Consider the following 16,958-nt stretch of genomic DNA (forward strand, 5'->3'; position numbering starts at 1 on the left):
CCACCCAACTACATGGCACTGTTAATCCAATCCCTCATCCTCTCAGCCTGCCCCTGCAAGAGGAGAGACGGCCAGTGAGTGACCAGTGTGACCAATGAGAACGTGGGATCTAGGGTGGAGGAAATCTCTTCCACATCTGTGGTTTACTCTTGCCTTGGTGAATGAGAAATTACCTGAGTTTAACTTGAACCTGTTACGTTTCTTTGGCCAGGGAAAGTCAGAGGCTGCAGGAATCTAGATTCAATACTAGAATCAAACAGCATGGCTACTATGTTTACTTTGTGGAATTATTAGTGCACATTTAGAAATCTTAACAAATTATAAAGAAAACTGCCTACAATGCAGTTGTGTTATATGGAGTTAGGTTTTAAAATCCATTGATAAAGTGGAAATCAAGTTGTCAACAATACTTTTAAAATTGCCTTAAATTATTCATAGAGAATAATTGTGGTTTTGTGAATTCTGTACCATCCTTCTGTACATCCACCAGGCAGCTTTCCCATTATTTGGGGCATGAATTACTGTTTCTCTGTTAAGTGTCCAATGGAATGGTTGGCTTGTGCAGTTTGGCAGGGGGCAAGATTTACCAAAAATTACTTGTCTTCAAGCACGAGAATTACACTCAATTACACTCAAAGTACAATGAGTTGTTTACACCCAAGAGAAACATGGAACCATGTCCAATTGAAAAGGCAATGACTCATCTCTTCCACGACTGATGATGATCAGTTTCATCATGGGGCTTGGGTGGAAGGGTTGTGAGAATTCCATTGTATTTTTAATACACTTCTATTTTGAAATATTTTCATGTTCATATTCAATACTGCCTATGCCCCTTACCCAGTTTCCCCTGTTAAATCGTACATTACGATGGTACATTCATCAAAGCTAACATTGGTACGTTACTAGTAACTAATCTCCAGTCTTATTTTGTTTTCACTAGTTTTCCCACTAATCCAGGATCCAGTCGAGGGCATCACATTACATTTAGTTACCATGTCTTCTTTGCTCTAGACTGTGACAATTTCTCAGACTTCCCTTGTTTCCATGACCTTGACAGTTGGGAGGAGTGGTAGGTCAGATGTTTTGTAGAACACACCTCAGTTTGGGTCTGTTTACTGTTTTTCTCATAATTAGCCTGGGGTTATGGATTTTTGGAAGGAAGACCACAGAGGAGAAGAGCCCTTACATCATATCAGGTCAGGTGTACATGATGCCCACGTAACATTAGCACTGGTAATGTCTGTTCCATCACATGGTCATGGTGGTGTTGGCCAGATTTCTCCACTGTTAAGTTACTGTTTTTCTCTTTTTGTACTCGATTTTGTAGAAGCAAATTATTAAGTCCAGTTCACCCTTCCGACAGGGTGAGTAATTAAGTCCTGCCTCCTGACGAGGGAAATAGCTACATACATTATTTGAAGTTCTTCTGTAGGGAAGGTTTCTCTCTTTCCTCCATTAATTAATTTATTCAATCTTTTATTTATATCAGTAGGGATTCATCCATATTTATTTTATAATTTGGGCTATAATCCATTAAGCCTGTTATTTCTCTTGCTGCTTAACTTGTTCTAGCTTTTTGTTCATAGTATTTGATTGATCTCACACTTGTTTTTACTGAGGCTGTCTTGATCTTTTTTTCACTGATTGCAAATATGAATCTGTATAAATTTTATGTGTTTTAGTGCAATTCCACTCTCACCCTTCCTATCATGTTTGGTGTGTGTATTAATCAGGAAAAGTTCAGTTATGTTGCAGTAACAAACATCTCCAAATCTAATTTCCCTAAAAGAGCAAAGGTTTATTTCTCACGTGTGCTACACGTGCACTGTGACCTGATTGGAAGTCTCCTGGGTGTTAACCTCACCTGGTGACAAAATCTCACTGAGCCACCGCCACCTAGAACTTTGAGCACTGCCATGACCATTCAAAAAGAGCTTAGCAAAGTGAGCAGGAGCCCTCGAAGCTCCAGCATGCTTCTCCCTGGCCTCACCTGGCTCAAAGGCAGCCTGAAGGGCGATCATGCCATACATCTACAAGAGGAGAGAACTGGAAATATTTGGCAAACAGCACTAATGACCAACACCCTGTACTTTCTTTCAGTTTTTCTTTTTCATGCCAATCTATAGACATTTAATTGTTATTTGTGAGCATACTATTTTCTAACCTCCTTTTAAAAATCTCAACACTTCAAAAACCTGGTTCCAAGTCATCAGATCTTTTTTGACACCAGGGCTGCAGTGAATGGTTGTGTATGTTGTACACAAGGGCATCTGGCCAGAAAGACCAAAAAGGAAAAAAATGGCCATTCTTTGTCCCACTATTCAAGCCATCCAGGCAGGTCCAGGGCGGTGTCTGCCAAAGGGGACACGAAAGTGCCATATGGGCTAGTGGTGGCCTTTGGTGATCATAATTTGTGGTGACTGCATGATGCTCTAGCATCAGGATGACCCATCTCTCCATGTGTTGATATTTAAATTGTTTCATTTTGTGCTGCTATAAATAAGATGGTGGAAGATGTTTTCCAGTGAATATATCTTACAATTTCCTTGGACTAAATGACTAGCAGTGAAAATGCTGACTCGTAATTAAAGTCACATGCATACATGTCAGCACATGGTAAAACGTGACATTTCTCACCTAGTGGGTTTAGTCCCAGACCCAGCATGTGCGTTGCTAGGCTGAAGAGTCCAGGACCTACAACTGTAACCTTGGTACTAAGTTTCCGAGCAGGATCTGAGGGGCTGTGTTCAGATATTGGCCTTTCTCCTTCTTGCTAGGCCACACGACTGTGATTACAGGACTAATGATGCTTTACACAAACACTGTAATGACTGTCATCAGTGACAGCGGGCACTTCCTGTGGGATAGCTTGGGCAGGAGGGTCACCAGCAGCTGGCCAGCCCCAGGGGTGCCCCTGGCAAAAGTGGGCGCCACCCAGCTGACCCCTGCTCACTAAAAGGTGACCCTCCCCCCAGGTGGGATGTGTCCCATTCGCCATTCCAAGATCTAATCTGTATCCTGTAGACAAACCTTCCCTGAGGAGGCACTGGGACAGCAGGGCACAGCCTCTTTAAACCAGATCTGCTCTCCCTCAAATCTCTACATGGCCTTCTGAGGCCTTTGGTTCTACTTCAAAGGTTCTCATACTCTTTAATACACAGGCAGTTGCTAAGCAAAGGACATTTAGCTCCAATAGTCAGTGCAGAGCTCTGCTCTGAATTTGTCCCTGTACGATGTGCCATATTCACTGCTGCCCAGGCAGATGGGCCTCTGCCCTTGAACCGACCCAAATCACCCTCCTCCTGTCTCCCCATCCTGAGTGTGACAGCTCCCCAGGGCATGAGAGGTCTCAAAAGGCAATAGTAAAGTAATGTTTGCTTAGCATTGCAGAGACACACAGGGTGGAAACCATGTGGGAGAGACGCACATGGTGGCAGAGTCCGAGAAGTCATCTTCCGGCGCTGCCAACTCCTATGTTGTTGGAGTCACTTATCCTCACTTGTCCTCAGTTTCATCTTCTGTAAAATGGGAATAATCATAATACAGATCTGTCAGGTGGCTAAATAGGAAATGTGATAATGCATAAGGAAACTCCTTTGTCAGCTTGTAGCTGTGTGCAAATAAGTTAGAGCTGTGTGCAGATCAGTTAATTGGATGTAAGGCTGAGAGAACGGACAAAGGGATAACAAACATTGGGACTCTCCATACTCTTATATAACCCTCATATATAACTCTTATACAACTCTTATATTAAAGGTGCCCTCAGTCAGTTCCCTCTCCCATCCCACTAACCCATGGTTCCAAACCTTCACCCCTGCTCAGTTCTTTGGCGGAAGCAGGGCCATCTTTCCCTCTACTCCACCCTGGAACTGGAAGCCAGCAGGTGTGAACTTTTCAATGTTCCACTTAGACACTCACCCACATCCGCACCATCCTCAAGTCCTTCCCTTCAGCTCCCGAGTGTGAAGAGACACTCCTTTCCTCGTAGCTCAGGTTAACCTCTACATGGGCCACTGATCCCACTGTTTCTTCTCTTACCCCGTAGAACCTGCACCACCAGTGACCTTCCTCTTTGCTTTGTTTGTCAACCTTCTCTGGTCTACAGCCAAGCTCCCATCAGCCTAGAAATATACTTGAGTTGTATCCGTTCCCTTATGTTGTTTGGCTCTGCTCCCACCTCTTTTTTTTTTTTTTTTTCCTCTTCTTTAAAGTCAAGTTTCTTTAATGAATTATCTGTATTCATTGTCTTCATTTCCTTGTCTCCAAATCTCTAGTTGACTCACTTACTGTCTAATCATTCCTCTGAAATGACTCTTGTACAAGTTACCAAAGGCCAGTTTCTCTAGACAAAGCCAAGACATTTTCAGGCTTCATCCTACAGGACTTCTCTGAGGCATTCATGATGGTTAAACAGCCCTCAGTTTCTATGACATGTCTTTTCTGATTTTCCTTATACCTTCCCCACCCTTCTCCTGGTGTACACTTCGCTAGTGCTCTCCAGGTGTCTGACCTTGTCTGTACTTACTTTCCATGAGGGATGTTACCATCTCTCAGGGTTTATCTATCATCTGATTGCTGAATGACTCACAGATCTATGTAGAATTTGGACCTCTCACTTGAGCTTTCTTCTGGGGGTGTTCAGCTGTACCACTGAGGCTTCAAATTCAACATGTCTTCATATCACTTAAACTTGCTCTTTCTCTTGACTTTGTGATCTCTCTTAATTTTTCATAGTTTATCTAATTTAATTCATTCATTTAGGCAAACCAGAACTTTCGGAGTAATTCTTACCTTCTGCTATAGTTATCATTCTTCCCAATTTTATTTTCCCTGTAGTTCTTGAACTTGACTTGGAATTCCACTTCACTCATTGCACCGTGTGAGTCCTCACCTGTACTGTCATGATGGTATCCTTAGGGTGCTCCCTACTTCTAGTCTTGTTGTCATTAAATCCATCCTTCAAATTGCTACCAGAGTGAGTTATCAAAAAAATGCCACTGGGACCACAACAGGCTTCTATTTATTTTTTTTAAACTTTTGTTTTATTTTAATTTTTTTATTGGATTATTTAGTCAGTTACAATGTGTCAATTTCTGGTGTACAGGACAATGTTTAATATACTGATTTAATAAATCAGGCTTCTATTTAAAACCTCTCGTTCAAAATTCAGCTAAAGCAACATCTCAACCAGGGAGCCTTCACTGAACACTAAGGTCCCCTCTTCTGTGTGTTGACTGTGACCTGTGTCATGGTGTCCTGTGTGTAGCTCTGTCTCAACATTGGCCACGTCAACACATAACTATACACTCTTCTGTTGGGCCCAACAAAACCAGAGATGGGGCTCATCTTTGTACCCCAGAGCCTGAAAAATAGTAGGTGGGCAGTGACTGTTGAACTTAACAGAGAGGAAATTTGAGGGTAGACATGGAGTATCTGAGCAAGGGGGTAAGCAACCTGGGGCTGCAGCGATTGTAGATGGGATTTATTTGAAGAGTAAACATGATTTATAGCTGAAATCATTTTCTGTAAGTGTTCATTTTGAAGTGACCACCTCGGTTAATTTTTTCTAGCTGATTTTATCTATGACTTTCACTCAAATAGTCTCTGGTGACCCTTTTCAATTTACAAAGTGCTTTCATGCTACAGTCTCCTCCTTTCTCTGTAATGTCTCTTTAGAATAGACAGAGGAGGTACTATTACCTTCATTTGATAGACAATAAATCAAATTGCAGAAATATTAAGCAATTGCCCACAGAATGTGGCTGGTAAAAGCCAAGAACCAAGATGTCTGGACTTGTATTGCTTCTAGCCCACACTCTCATTTTGCAACGCTCAGAAGAGCAGGGGAGTCTGAATCTCTTTTCACATATCTTGCTGGAGCCTGCCTGCCTGAAACTCCCTACCCAGGCTGACTTAACCCTCTGGGACCATCCTTACTAGGCCCAGTCTTCTTCAGTGCGATTCCACATTTACTGTGTGACAGGAGCCACTTTGTGTCCAAGTGCCCCCCAGGAGTTCTCTCCTGCTGCACATCTCCAAAGCATCGTATTAGAAAAAAACGTCTGGGCTTTTGCCTTCGATGTAAAATTAGTCAAATTTGTCAACATTTTATGTTACTTGCAATGCTCATAATGACAGTTACTTTTAATGTGTGTAAACACGTAACAGCAATATTAAGGAAAATTTTGTAAACAAAAAATAAAGGAAGAAAAGAAAGAAATCACCCTATTCCCACCACTCCAAAACTGTAACTAGGGTTTTAAAAATTATATTGTTTCCATATTTTTGAGTCTTTGCTGGTAAACTCTTTGTAATTTTATTGAAGTATAACACATATGGAAAAAAGTGTTCAAATCACAAATATACAGATTTAAGAATTTTCGCAGAGTGAACATGTGACCACTACCCAGATTTAAAAATGCATTCATAGCACCCCAGAAGCACCCCCACACTCCATGCCCCCTGCTATTCCCTAGCACCCACTGGCCCCAAAGTAGCTAATTTCCTAACATCTGATACCATACATCATTTTTCCCACATTTTTATTTTTATGGATTTGTGATAACATATATTCTCCTGCCTGGCTTATTTCATTTCAAACTATGTGAAATGTATCCATGTCATTTCATGATGTGGTAGTTCCTTCATTTTCATAGTGAGAGAACAACATTTTCATAGAGTTCTCAACCTTTTTGGCCTCAGGACCCCTTTACCCTCTTAAAAATTATTGAGGACTCGAAAGAGCTGTTGTTTGTATAGATTGTATCTGTTGCTATTTACCTTATTAGAAATTAAAACAGAATTTTAAAAATAACACATTTATTAATTCATTTTAAAATAATAGTAATACATTTATTATGGTTAAGCATAAATAGCATTTTAATAAATAACTATTTTTCAAAAGAAAAAATTGTGAAAAGAGTAGTAGTGTTTTATATTTTTGCAAATTCCTTTAATATCTATCTGGTTTAGTAGAAGACAGTTGGATTCTCTTACCTGCTTCTTTATTTAATCAGTTGTAGTATGTGTTTTTTTTTTTGATTGAAATACGGGAAGAAAATCTGGCTTTTCACAGATGTGTAGTTAGAAAAGAAAGGAGAATTTTAATAGACTTTTCAGAAAATTATATTCTTCTTTGATACTACACCAAAATTCAACAATTTTGGTAGTTTCTTAAAGGTTACTTGAAACTTTAATCAGGGGAATTTTTGTACTCTGTTACCTTAAAATGTATAAATTATCTTGCACTTTGAATAGATATTTTAACCCATACATAATTTGTACACGAATTGGAACATGCATGTAACATGAGTTGGGAATATTGGTTCCCTGAGTTCCTTACGTCTCCCAAACGTTGACACACTTTATTATGCAGTGTGGAAAAATCATATTCATGCACCACCAATCTTATCACAAGAATATTTATCTACTGGGAAACTGTCAAGCTCACAGAGGAAGGTACAAGTTTTCCAACATTTTAATATCTGAAATTTGAAAGCTTAAATTTTATTATAGGCAGCAAAGACTGTCAGTGGTTTTATTTGATATGACAGGTTCACTTTGTTCATTTGCAAGAAAGTATCTGCCAGATGTCCAAGTCTTCATAACTGTAATTTTGTCTGTCAGTCATTCTTTCAAATAAAAATGATGTTCTATGACAGAAGCAGCTAGTTCAGCTCACGACTCTAACAATTACACAAGTGCTTCTCCTTGAAATGACTGTCATGATTTTTGATATTCAGAAGTGCTTTATGCAGATTTCCCATTTTATCACATAGACTATTGAAAAAGAAGTGTATGCAAAGGTTGAGATTTCATAAAATTAACCATTTGTATTGTTTCATCAATGACATTCTTTTTTTGTATGTATATATTTTATTGAAGTATAGTCAGTTTACAGTGTTGTGTCAGTTTGTAGTATACAGCATCAATGACATTCTTAAGTAAGATTTTTTTTTTTCCTTACGAGTTTCTAGTGGTGAGGACGGCAATACAATGGTTACTGTACAGTTGGTGCCAATGCCCTGATTCGGGCTGCGACACTAGTTTTACTCACTGTGGCTTTTGAACTGTCAATGCAAATGGCAACATGGTGAAAAAAGGCAAAGATGTCCTAGTATTTTGAAAATAGTTTTGACTTCACGGATTCCCTAAAAGGGTATCAGGAACCTCTAGGAATTCATGGACCACACTTTAAGAACCATCATTGTAAAGGATTCAGTATTTAAATGTAGCATAATTTATTTATCCAGTCTATTACTGGTGGACATTTGCATTGTTCCCAGTTTGGGACTATTTCAAACACTGCTGTTACGAACATTCTCTCACATGTCTTTTGGAACACACGTGTGAATTTCTGCTGAGTATGTATATAGGCATGAAATTGCTGTTTCACTGGGTATGCGTATATTCATCTTTTAAGACACTATCAAACGATGTTCCAAAATGGCTGTACCAATTCAGCAAGGTAGGAGAGTTCCAGTTGCTCCAAATCATAATCAAAATGTGCTATTATTAGCCTATTTGAATTTAGATATTCTTATTGTGGTTTTAGTTTATATCCCTCAGATGGCAAATGAAGTTGACCACTTTCTCATATGTCTTTTGGCCATTGACATCCTTTTTTTTAAATGAAGTACCAGTTCAATTTTTTTCTTTTAAGAAAATTTCTACTGAATGTCTCTTTTTAAAATCTTACTTACTTATAGTTGTTATTTGTCTTTTCTGGATGTGAATACTTTTGTTTTTGAATGGTAAAGATAGAGCCCTCAATGGCTTTTCTAAAATTAAACTTTTTATTTTGAGAATTGTAGATTCACATTCAATTGTAAGAAATAATACAGAGAGATCCCACGTACTCTTTACTCAGTTTCCCCCATTGGTATCATCTTGCAGAAGTGTAATACAGTATCACAAGGAACATTTCCATCACTACAAGATGTTGCCCTTTGGGGATTGTCTTTTCTCACTTAGCATAATTCTGTGCACATTCATCCAGGTTGCTGCATGTATCCACCGTCCAGGCCTTCTTATTGTCTAACAGTATTCCATGGAAGTATGTTTCACAGTTTGTTAACTCATTCACCTGTTGAAGGTCATCTGGATTGTTTCCAGTTTTTGTCTATTATGAGTAAAACTTCTATAAACATTCATGTATAGATTTTTGTGTGAGTGTAAGTCTTCATTTCGCTGGGATAAATCCCCAGGGTTTACAACTGCTGGATCCTATGGTAGGCATCTAGATTTTGAAAAGTCTACTGATGTGTTTTCCAGAGTGTGTACCATACGTTCCCATCAGTAATATATGAGTAATCGAGTTTCTCAGTATCCACGCCAGCATTTGGTGTTGTCATTTTTTAATTTTAACTATTCAGATAGGTGTGTAGTGATATCTCACTGTAGTTTTTATTTTCATTTTCCTAATGGATAATTATGTAGAACATAGTCCTCATGTGCTTTGTTGCCATCTGTGTGTCCACTTTAGTGAAGAGTCTATTCATGTCTTTTGCACATATTCTAATGGAATTTTTTTTTTTACTGTTGAGTTTTAAGTTTTTACTGTTAAATTTCATGTATGTTATAGATACTAGTCCTTTGATGGATACATGGCTTGCAAATGTTTTCTCCCAGATTATAGCTTATTATTATATCATATTCCTACAGGTTTTTGCAGAGCAAAAGTTTTTAATGTTGATGGGGTCCAATTCATTATGTGTGTGTAAATTGTGCTTTTGGTGTAAAATGCTATAGCATTATGTTTTCTTTGACAAGAGATCATTTCTTTGTAATTTGGATACCTTTTATTTCTCTTCCTTTCCTGCTTTCCTTGTCTAGAACTTCCAGTACAATGCTGACTAGATGTGGTGAGAGTGAACATCCTGGTCTTGTTTTTGATGCTAGAGGGAGCCATCTAGTTTTTCAGTACTAAGTATGATATTAGCTATGGGTTTTTCTGGATGCCTTTTATCAGGTTGAGGAGGCTCTCTTTCTTCCTAGTTTTTTTTTTTTTATAAAAGGATGTTAAATATTGTCAGACACTTTCATTTGTCTACTGAGATGATTATGTGTATATTACATTAATCGTTTTCAGGTGTTAAACCAACTTTGCATTACAGGGGTAAATCCCACTTGATCATGGTGTATAATTCTTTTTAATGTTGCTGGATTCAGTTTGTTAGTATTTTATTGAGGATTTTGCATTCTGTGTATAAGAAATATTGGTGTATATTTTGTTTTTCTTGTGATATATTTATCTGGTTTTATTATCAGGATAATACTGGTCTCATAGAATGTGTTGAGAAATGTTCCTTCTAATTTTTGGAAGAGTTTGTGAAAATTAGTATTAATTGTTCATTAAGTGTTTGGTAGGCTTCAGCAGTGAAGACATTTAAGCCTAGGCTTTTCTTTGTGGGTAGTTTAAAAAAATATTATTATTACTAATTCAATTTCTTTACTTGTTATAAGTATATTTTGACTGTTCATTTCTTCTTGAGTCAGTTTTGGTACTTTGTGTCTTTCTAAACGTGTCTACTTCATCTAAGTAAATCTAACTTATTGGCATGTAATTGGCAAAAAACGACCTTGATGGGATGTTTTTTGGCAATAGAGTCAAGATATCAGTGTCCCAAGGGGAGAAAAGTGCAAAGCCAAGCCAGAAAAATGGGAAAAACAAACAGATATATTCCTTTATAATCATAGTGTCATCATTCTATTCCTCATGATATTCCTTTATAATATAATACTTTTTATTTCTTAAAGCTAGTAGCAATGTCCCTGTTTTTATTTCTGATCATAGTAATTTGAGTCTTCTCTCTTTTTTCTTAAATTTAGCTAGTTTGCTCAATTTCTTGATCTTTCCAAAGTACCAGATTTTGGTTTAATTAATTTTGTCTGTTGTTTTTCTGTTCTGTAATTTATGACTTCCTGCTCTAATCTTTATTATTTCTTTCCTTTTGCTTGTTTTAGGCTTAGTTTACTCTTCTTTTTCCAGTGTCTTAAGATAGGTTAGAATATTGATTTAAGGTATTTTTTTCTCTATTCACAACTACACATTTTCTTCTATGCTCTGTTTTAGCTAGGTCCAATACATTTTGGTATGTTATCTCTTTATATTCATTCATCTCAAAGTTTTCCCTTTTGAATAAGGAAACACTTTTTTGACCCATTGATTATTCAAGAGTGTTATATAGTTTACATTTATTTTTAATTTTAACAAATTTCTTTCTGTGAATTGATTTCTAATTTTATTTCATTGTGGTCAGAAAACATACTGTGTATTATGTCTATTCAGATTTTTGTAGGTTTGTTTTATGGCCTAGTATATGTTCTGTCCGGGAGAATGGTCCACGTACACTTGTGAAGAATGTATGTTTTACTGGTTTTGGATGGAGTGTTCTATAGATGTCCGTTAGGTCTGGGTGGTTTATAGTATTGTTCTGGTCTTCTGTTCCCTTGATGATCTTCTGTCTAGTTGCTCTATTTAATATTGAAAGTGAGCCATTAAAATCTCCAACTGTTACTATTGAATTGTTTATTTCTTCCTTCATTTCTGTAAGTTTTTGCTTTATATATTTTGATGCTTTGCTAATCATTATGTGTTTATATTTGCTTATATGTTGTATATGTTTATAATTGTTACAGCTTTCAGACAGATTGACCCTTTATCATTATAAAATGTCCTTCTTTATTTCTGGTTATATTTTTTGTTTTAGAGTTTTTGTCTATTATTAGTATAGCCAGTTCAGCTTTCTTGTAGTTACTCTTTGCATGATATACCTTTTTCCATTCTTCTACTTTCAGTTTATATCTTTGACTCTAAAGTGTGTCTCCTGAAGACAGCATATAATTGGATTTTGTTTATTTTTTTATCCAATCTAACAATCTCTGCCTTTTAATTGGATTGTTCATTCCATTCATATTTGAAATTATTATTGATATGGTTGAGTTTATATCTTTTTATGTCATTTTACTTTTTGTTTTTTATGTGTCATGTCTTTTTTTGTCTCTGCTTCATCTTTACTGCTTTCTTTTGCATTAATTGAAGGTATTATGCTGTAGCATTTAAAATTTTTAATACTTTTTTCAGTGTTATTTTTGAGTTATTCCTTAGTGGCTGCTCTAAATTTACCAGATGCACATAACTCATCAGAATCAGCTTCATATTTATACTAACTTAATTCCAGTGAGGCAGAGAAATGTTACCCCTTTACCTTTAATCCTGCCCCCTTTAATGGTATTATTATTACACATATTCCACTTGTAAATGTTATAAACTCAACAATACATTCTCATAATCATTCATTTATGTAATTTTATGTCTTTTAAATAAGCTGAGAGAAAAAAAGAGGAGAGCAGGTATACATTTATAGTTTTTTTTAATGTTAATCTTATTTATTATTTTTAATTGAATTATAGTTGATTTATAATATTATATTAGTTTCAGGTGCACAACATTATGATTCAGATTTTTTAGCAGATTATACTCCATTAAAATTCATTACGAGATAATGGCTATAATTCACTGTGCTATACAATATATCCTTGTTGCTTACCTATTTTATACATAGTAGTTTGTATCTCTTAATCCCATACCCCTATCTTGCCCCTCCCTCCTTCCCTCCCCTCACTGGTAACCACTAATTTGTTTTCTATATCTGAGGGTCTGTGTCTGTTTTGTTATATATATACTTTTTTTGTTTTACTTTTTAGATCCACATATAAGTGAACATCTCTCATTAAATTATTTCTAAGTATTTGATATTTTTAATACAAAAGCAATTAGTCTATAATTTTAAAATACTTTTTAAAAATTATTTGTTGTTAGCATATACAAATACAGTAACATTTTGTGTTAATAGATCTTGCTAAAGTTCTTTTTAATTATGATAGTTTATCTATGGGTATTTTTTCATTTTTAGTGTACAGAATAGTGTTTACTATGAGTAATTTTAGTTTTATTTTTCCTTTCAAACCTTGTACCTTTTTTATGTCTTTTCCTTTTTCTATTGCACTGGTTAGTACCCTCATTAAAATATTGACTACAAACAGTGATAGTAGACATTTTTCTCTCATTTCTGATTGCAGGGTAAAACTAATATAATACTTGCTTCATATTTGTTGCAGCTGTCCTTGATCAAATTAAGGAAGTTTTCTTCTTTTAATTTGCTGAGACTTTTTATTCTTAATGGCTGTTGCATTTTATGAAATGCTTTCTCTAAACTGTTGAGAAGATCATGTGATGTTTCTCCCTTAATTCATAAATGCGGCAAATCATGTTCAATGTTTTTCAATCTTCATGTCAATTTGTATTCTTGGAATGAATCCAATTATGTGGTGCTACATTATACTTTTATATATTGCTGAATTTGATTTACTTTTTTTCCTCAAAGTTTCTCCCCCATCCTCTCACTCTCATTTATGCTCGTCCTGAAATTTTCTCTGTGGGAAGAGTTTTATTTATGGATTTAGTTTCTGTAATAGACATTGCATAATTCAGATTTTCTGTTTCATTTTGTATCAAGTTTGACAAGCTGTATTTTCCTGGAAATGTCTCTTGTTCATCCAAAATTTCAGATGTATTAGCGTAAAACTATTCGTAATGACTTTTTAAATGATACCTCCTTTCCTCATTCCTGTCCCTGGTAAATTTTGCCTAGTTCTTTGTTTCTTATCAGACTTTCTGGGGGACTTTTAATTTATTTTTCTTAGGTTTTAATTTTTTTCAAATTTCTTGATATGCATGATTAATTTATAGGCTTAAATTTACATTCATTTTATATATATATATATTCCCACAAAAATTTTTAGCTCTAACATATATGCTTCATTATGTCATTTTTCATTCTAATTTAGTCTAAAATATTTTCCAATTTTTTTAAATTATTTTTTTCTTAGTCTTTGTTTTTGCAGTTTTACTATGATAGGCTTATGTGTGGTTTTATTTGCATTTTTGTTGTTTCAGGTTTATGGAATTTCTTTTTTTAATTTTGTTTTTTATTGAAGTGTAGTTGATTTATGATGTTAGTTTCAGGTGTACAGCAAAGCGATTCAGTTATACATATACACATGTATATATTTTTTCAGATTCTTTTCCATTGTATGTTGTTATAAGAAATTGAATATGGTTCCCTATGCTATAGAGTAGATCCTTGTTGTTTATCTGTTTTATAGTGAGTAATGTGTATCTGTTAATCTCAAGCTCCTAATTTGGTAGAATTTCTCAAGCCTGTGACTTGATGCCTTTCATCCATTTGGGAAAATGCTCGTTAACTTTTCATATATTGCTTCTGACCCATTCTTTCTCTATCTTTGAGACTACAATTCCACATATGTTAGATACTTTCTACATATTACATATGTATATTACTAATATTACATAATATATTACATAACTCTATCTTTCTTGTATTTTTCATACTTTCGTCTCATCATAGTTAGCAAGAATATTTCTTCAAGTTCACTCATCCTCTGTTGAGTTGTGTCCACCCTGCTGTTAAACTCACCTATGGAATTTCTTTTGGGAGCGGCTGGTTATTCATTTATTTCTATTTGGAGGAGGTACTAGGGATTGAACCTGGTATGTCAAGCATGCACTCTACCACTTGAGCTATGCCCTCCCCCCTGCACCTATGGAATTTCTAAATTCAATTAATTCACTGTACAGATTTAGAATTTTTATTTGGATGGTTTTCATAGATTTCATGTCTCTTGCAAAATTCTCCATATTGCATTTTGGACCATATTATTTGCATTATTTTAAGGTCCATGTCTGATGACTCTAATATCTGGGTACCTTTGGTCATGTTTTTATTGTTTGTTTTTCTGTTGCTTCTTTCTATGGGCATATCTAATAATTTCTGCTTGACTGCTGAACATTGTGTATAAAAATCCTTGATTAGAGGCTTCAGATGATGTGACCCTTCTCCAGAGGGGACTTTTTTTTTGTCTTCTTGCATGTTTTGGGGGTAGGGGCACATCACTATAATGTACTCAGAGATTGAGCTTATTGGAAGTTGAGTCTTGGCTTTGTAAGGCCTGGTCTGTTTCATGCATGTTTCTATTATGCGGCCCTTCAGAGAACCCACGAGGCGAGGCCTCCTCCTGTTGGCTTCTACAGACTGAGACTGCTGGAACTTTACTTACCTCCTCAGCCTCTCAGCACCCCTGCTGTGTATGAATTGGCAGTTGCTTTAAGAGGAACACTGATGCAGAAAGCTGGGCCTATTTTTCTTTACTGTCCTCTTTCTGTCCTCTTGATTCCTTATGTTCTGGAGGCCTTGGTTGACCTGGACTCCAGTTTTGTCTTCTTGGCCACCTGAGACTTCCAAAAACTCTGTTAGGCTTCTCTGCTTCTCAGCCACCACTTTCTGCTCAGTTTCTCAGCCTCTTGTGCTATTTGCCTACTTGCTAATATCTTGGGGGGAGGGGAGAACATAGATATTGGACACTGGGCACATCTTGGTGAGTCTTGGCTCTCTTGGTAGCTCTCTGCTGTCTTAAAGTATATTCAAATCTAGCTTTTCTACTTATTCTTGAGAGGAATATTTATCTACTATAAGCTAGTTCATCACAGCTGGAAGTGGAAGTAACCCATAAACATGAACTTCAGTTCATTCAAATTGATTGAAGTGACCCATAAACGTGTCTGTGAATGTATCCGCATGGCTGAGACGTGTATGCGTGAGGGTGTGACTGATCTGGTCACCTAGTGCTGTGGCTGTCACTTCCCCTGGTAGTTGGTTAGAGCAGAGAAGCTCCCCTCTATACTCACAACTGCCATTAGCTCTGACTTGTCTTCTCTCTTCTCCAGGATTTTGTGTCATGTATTGAGAACTATAGACGAAGAGGTCAGGAACTCTACGCATCCCTATACAAAGATCACGTACAGGTAAGAGACAGGACAGTGCCTTTCTCTGCACAGTAGACCGGAGTCCACCTTGAACTTGAAATAAAGAATCACAAGGGCCTTCGGTTTAAATTTGAAATTGGCTAAGTCAATAATTGGTCATTAGCAATTCAGTCCTGCCTGCGTAGTGTGACCTGTGTAGTGGGATTTGTACCCACACTGTCAGCATCTGAGGAGATGGGCAGTGAGTGTGTCCCTCCACTTATCTACTGAATCTCCAATTAGCAAATAGGCCCCGAGAGCCGAGGGTGTGGCAGACCCTGTGCTAGGAGCTAGGGGCGTGACTGTGAACGCACCAGGCGTGGGCCTCACTCTCATGAGCTTCATTCTAAAGGAGAGCTAGACATTCAATCACTGCACAAATAAATAGATCATCATAACTTGGAATGCGCAACAGGCAGGGAAAATACCGATACGGTGGGAGATTACGATGGCGGGGCGGATTTCATTTGAGCAGATCAGAGGCCCTCTCCAAGGAAGTGACCTCTAAGTTAAAATCTGAAGAAGGAGGCATCAGAGCTAAAAAGCATTTTAAGGAAATGGTTTTGACTCAGGGGCGGGAATGTGTGAGGCTCCCGGGTCAGGAAAGCACTGGTGTCATCAGCTACGTGGGAGAAGAGGAGGTAACTGGGATGAGACAAGGGTAAAGGTGAGGCAGGGCCAGCGCACAGAGGGCTTGCTGCTGCTTTAGGGTTTTGCATGTTATCCTGAGGGCGATGGGTTGCCACTGATGACGGCAGGTTTAGATACTGGAATCAGCTCTCCAGGTGTGATATCTGTACAGGCGAGCTCAAGAGCTCTGGCTGGCTGGCTGGCTCTCATGCTAGTGGGATCTCTATTTGAATCTCAGGCCTGCCTCTTCCTAGGCCTGCAGTCTGAGCCTCAGAGTCCCCATCTTTAAGGCGGGATAATACTGCCTATCTGTAAAGATTAAAGAATGAGCAGGGAAAGGCTCATTCCGTGGCTGGCAGGGAATAGATGTCCCATATGTAGTTAATAAATGGCTAGGACGTTCATTTTTAGCCAGTGTTATTGTTGTTAACAAAATTTA

General features: G+C 37.1%; 1 protein-coding gene across 5 annotated transcripts in view; it reads left to right on the forward strand.

Annotated features, from left to right (window-relative positions):
• The window catches only part of WDFY4 (WDFY family member 4), a 267,639-nt gene that overhangs the window by 158,651 nt on the left and 92,030 nt on the right, over window positions 1-16,958 (forward strand). For all 5 annotated transcript variants that reach the window (XM_010963488.3, XM_045523018.2, XM_045523019.2 and 2 more), the window contains exon 40: window positions 15,812-15,889. In XM_010963488.3, coding sequence (XP_010961790.2) covers window positions 15,812-15,889 — 78 coding nt within the window. The remainder of the gene's footprint in view (window positions 1-15,811; window positions 15,890-16,958) is intronic.

Source organism: Camelus bactrianus, chromosome 11 (assembly GCF_048773025.1).
Source record: "Camelus bactrianus isolate YW-2024 breed Bactrian camel chromosome 11, ASM4877302v1, whole genome shotgun sequence".
In the NCBI taxonomy this organism is placed as follows: Eukaryota; Metazoa; Chordata; class Mammalia; order Artiodactyla; family Camelidae; genus Camelus; species Camelus bactrianus.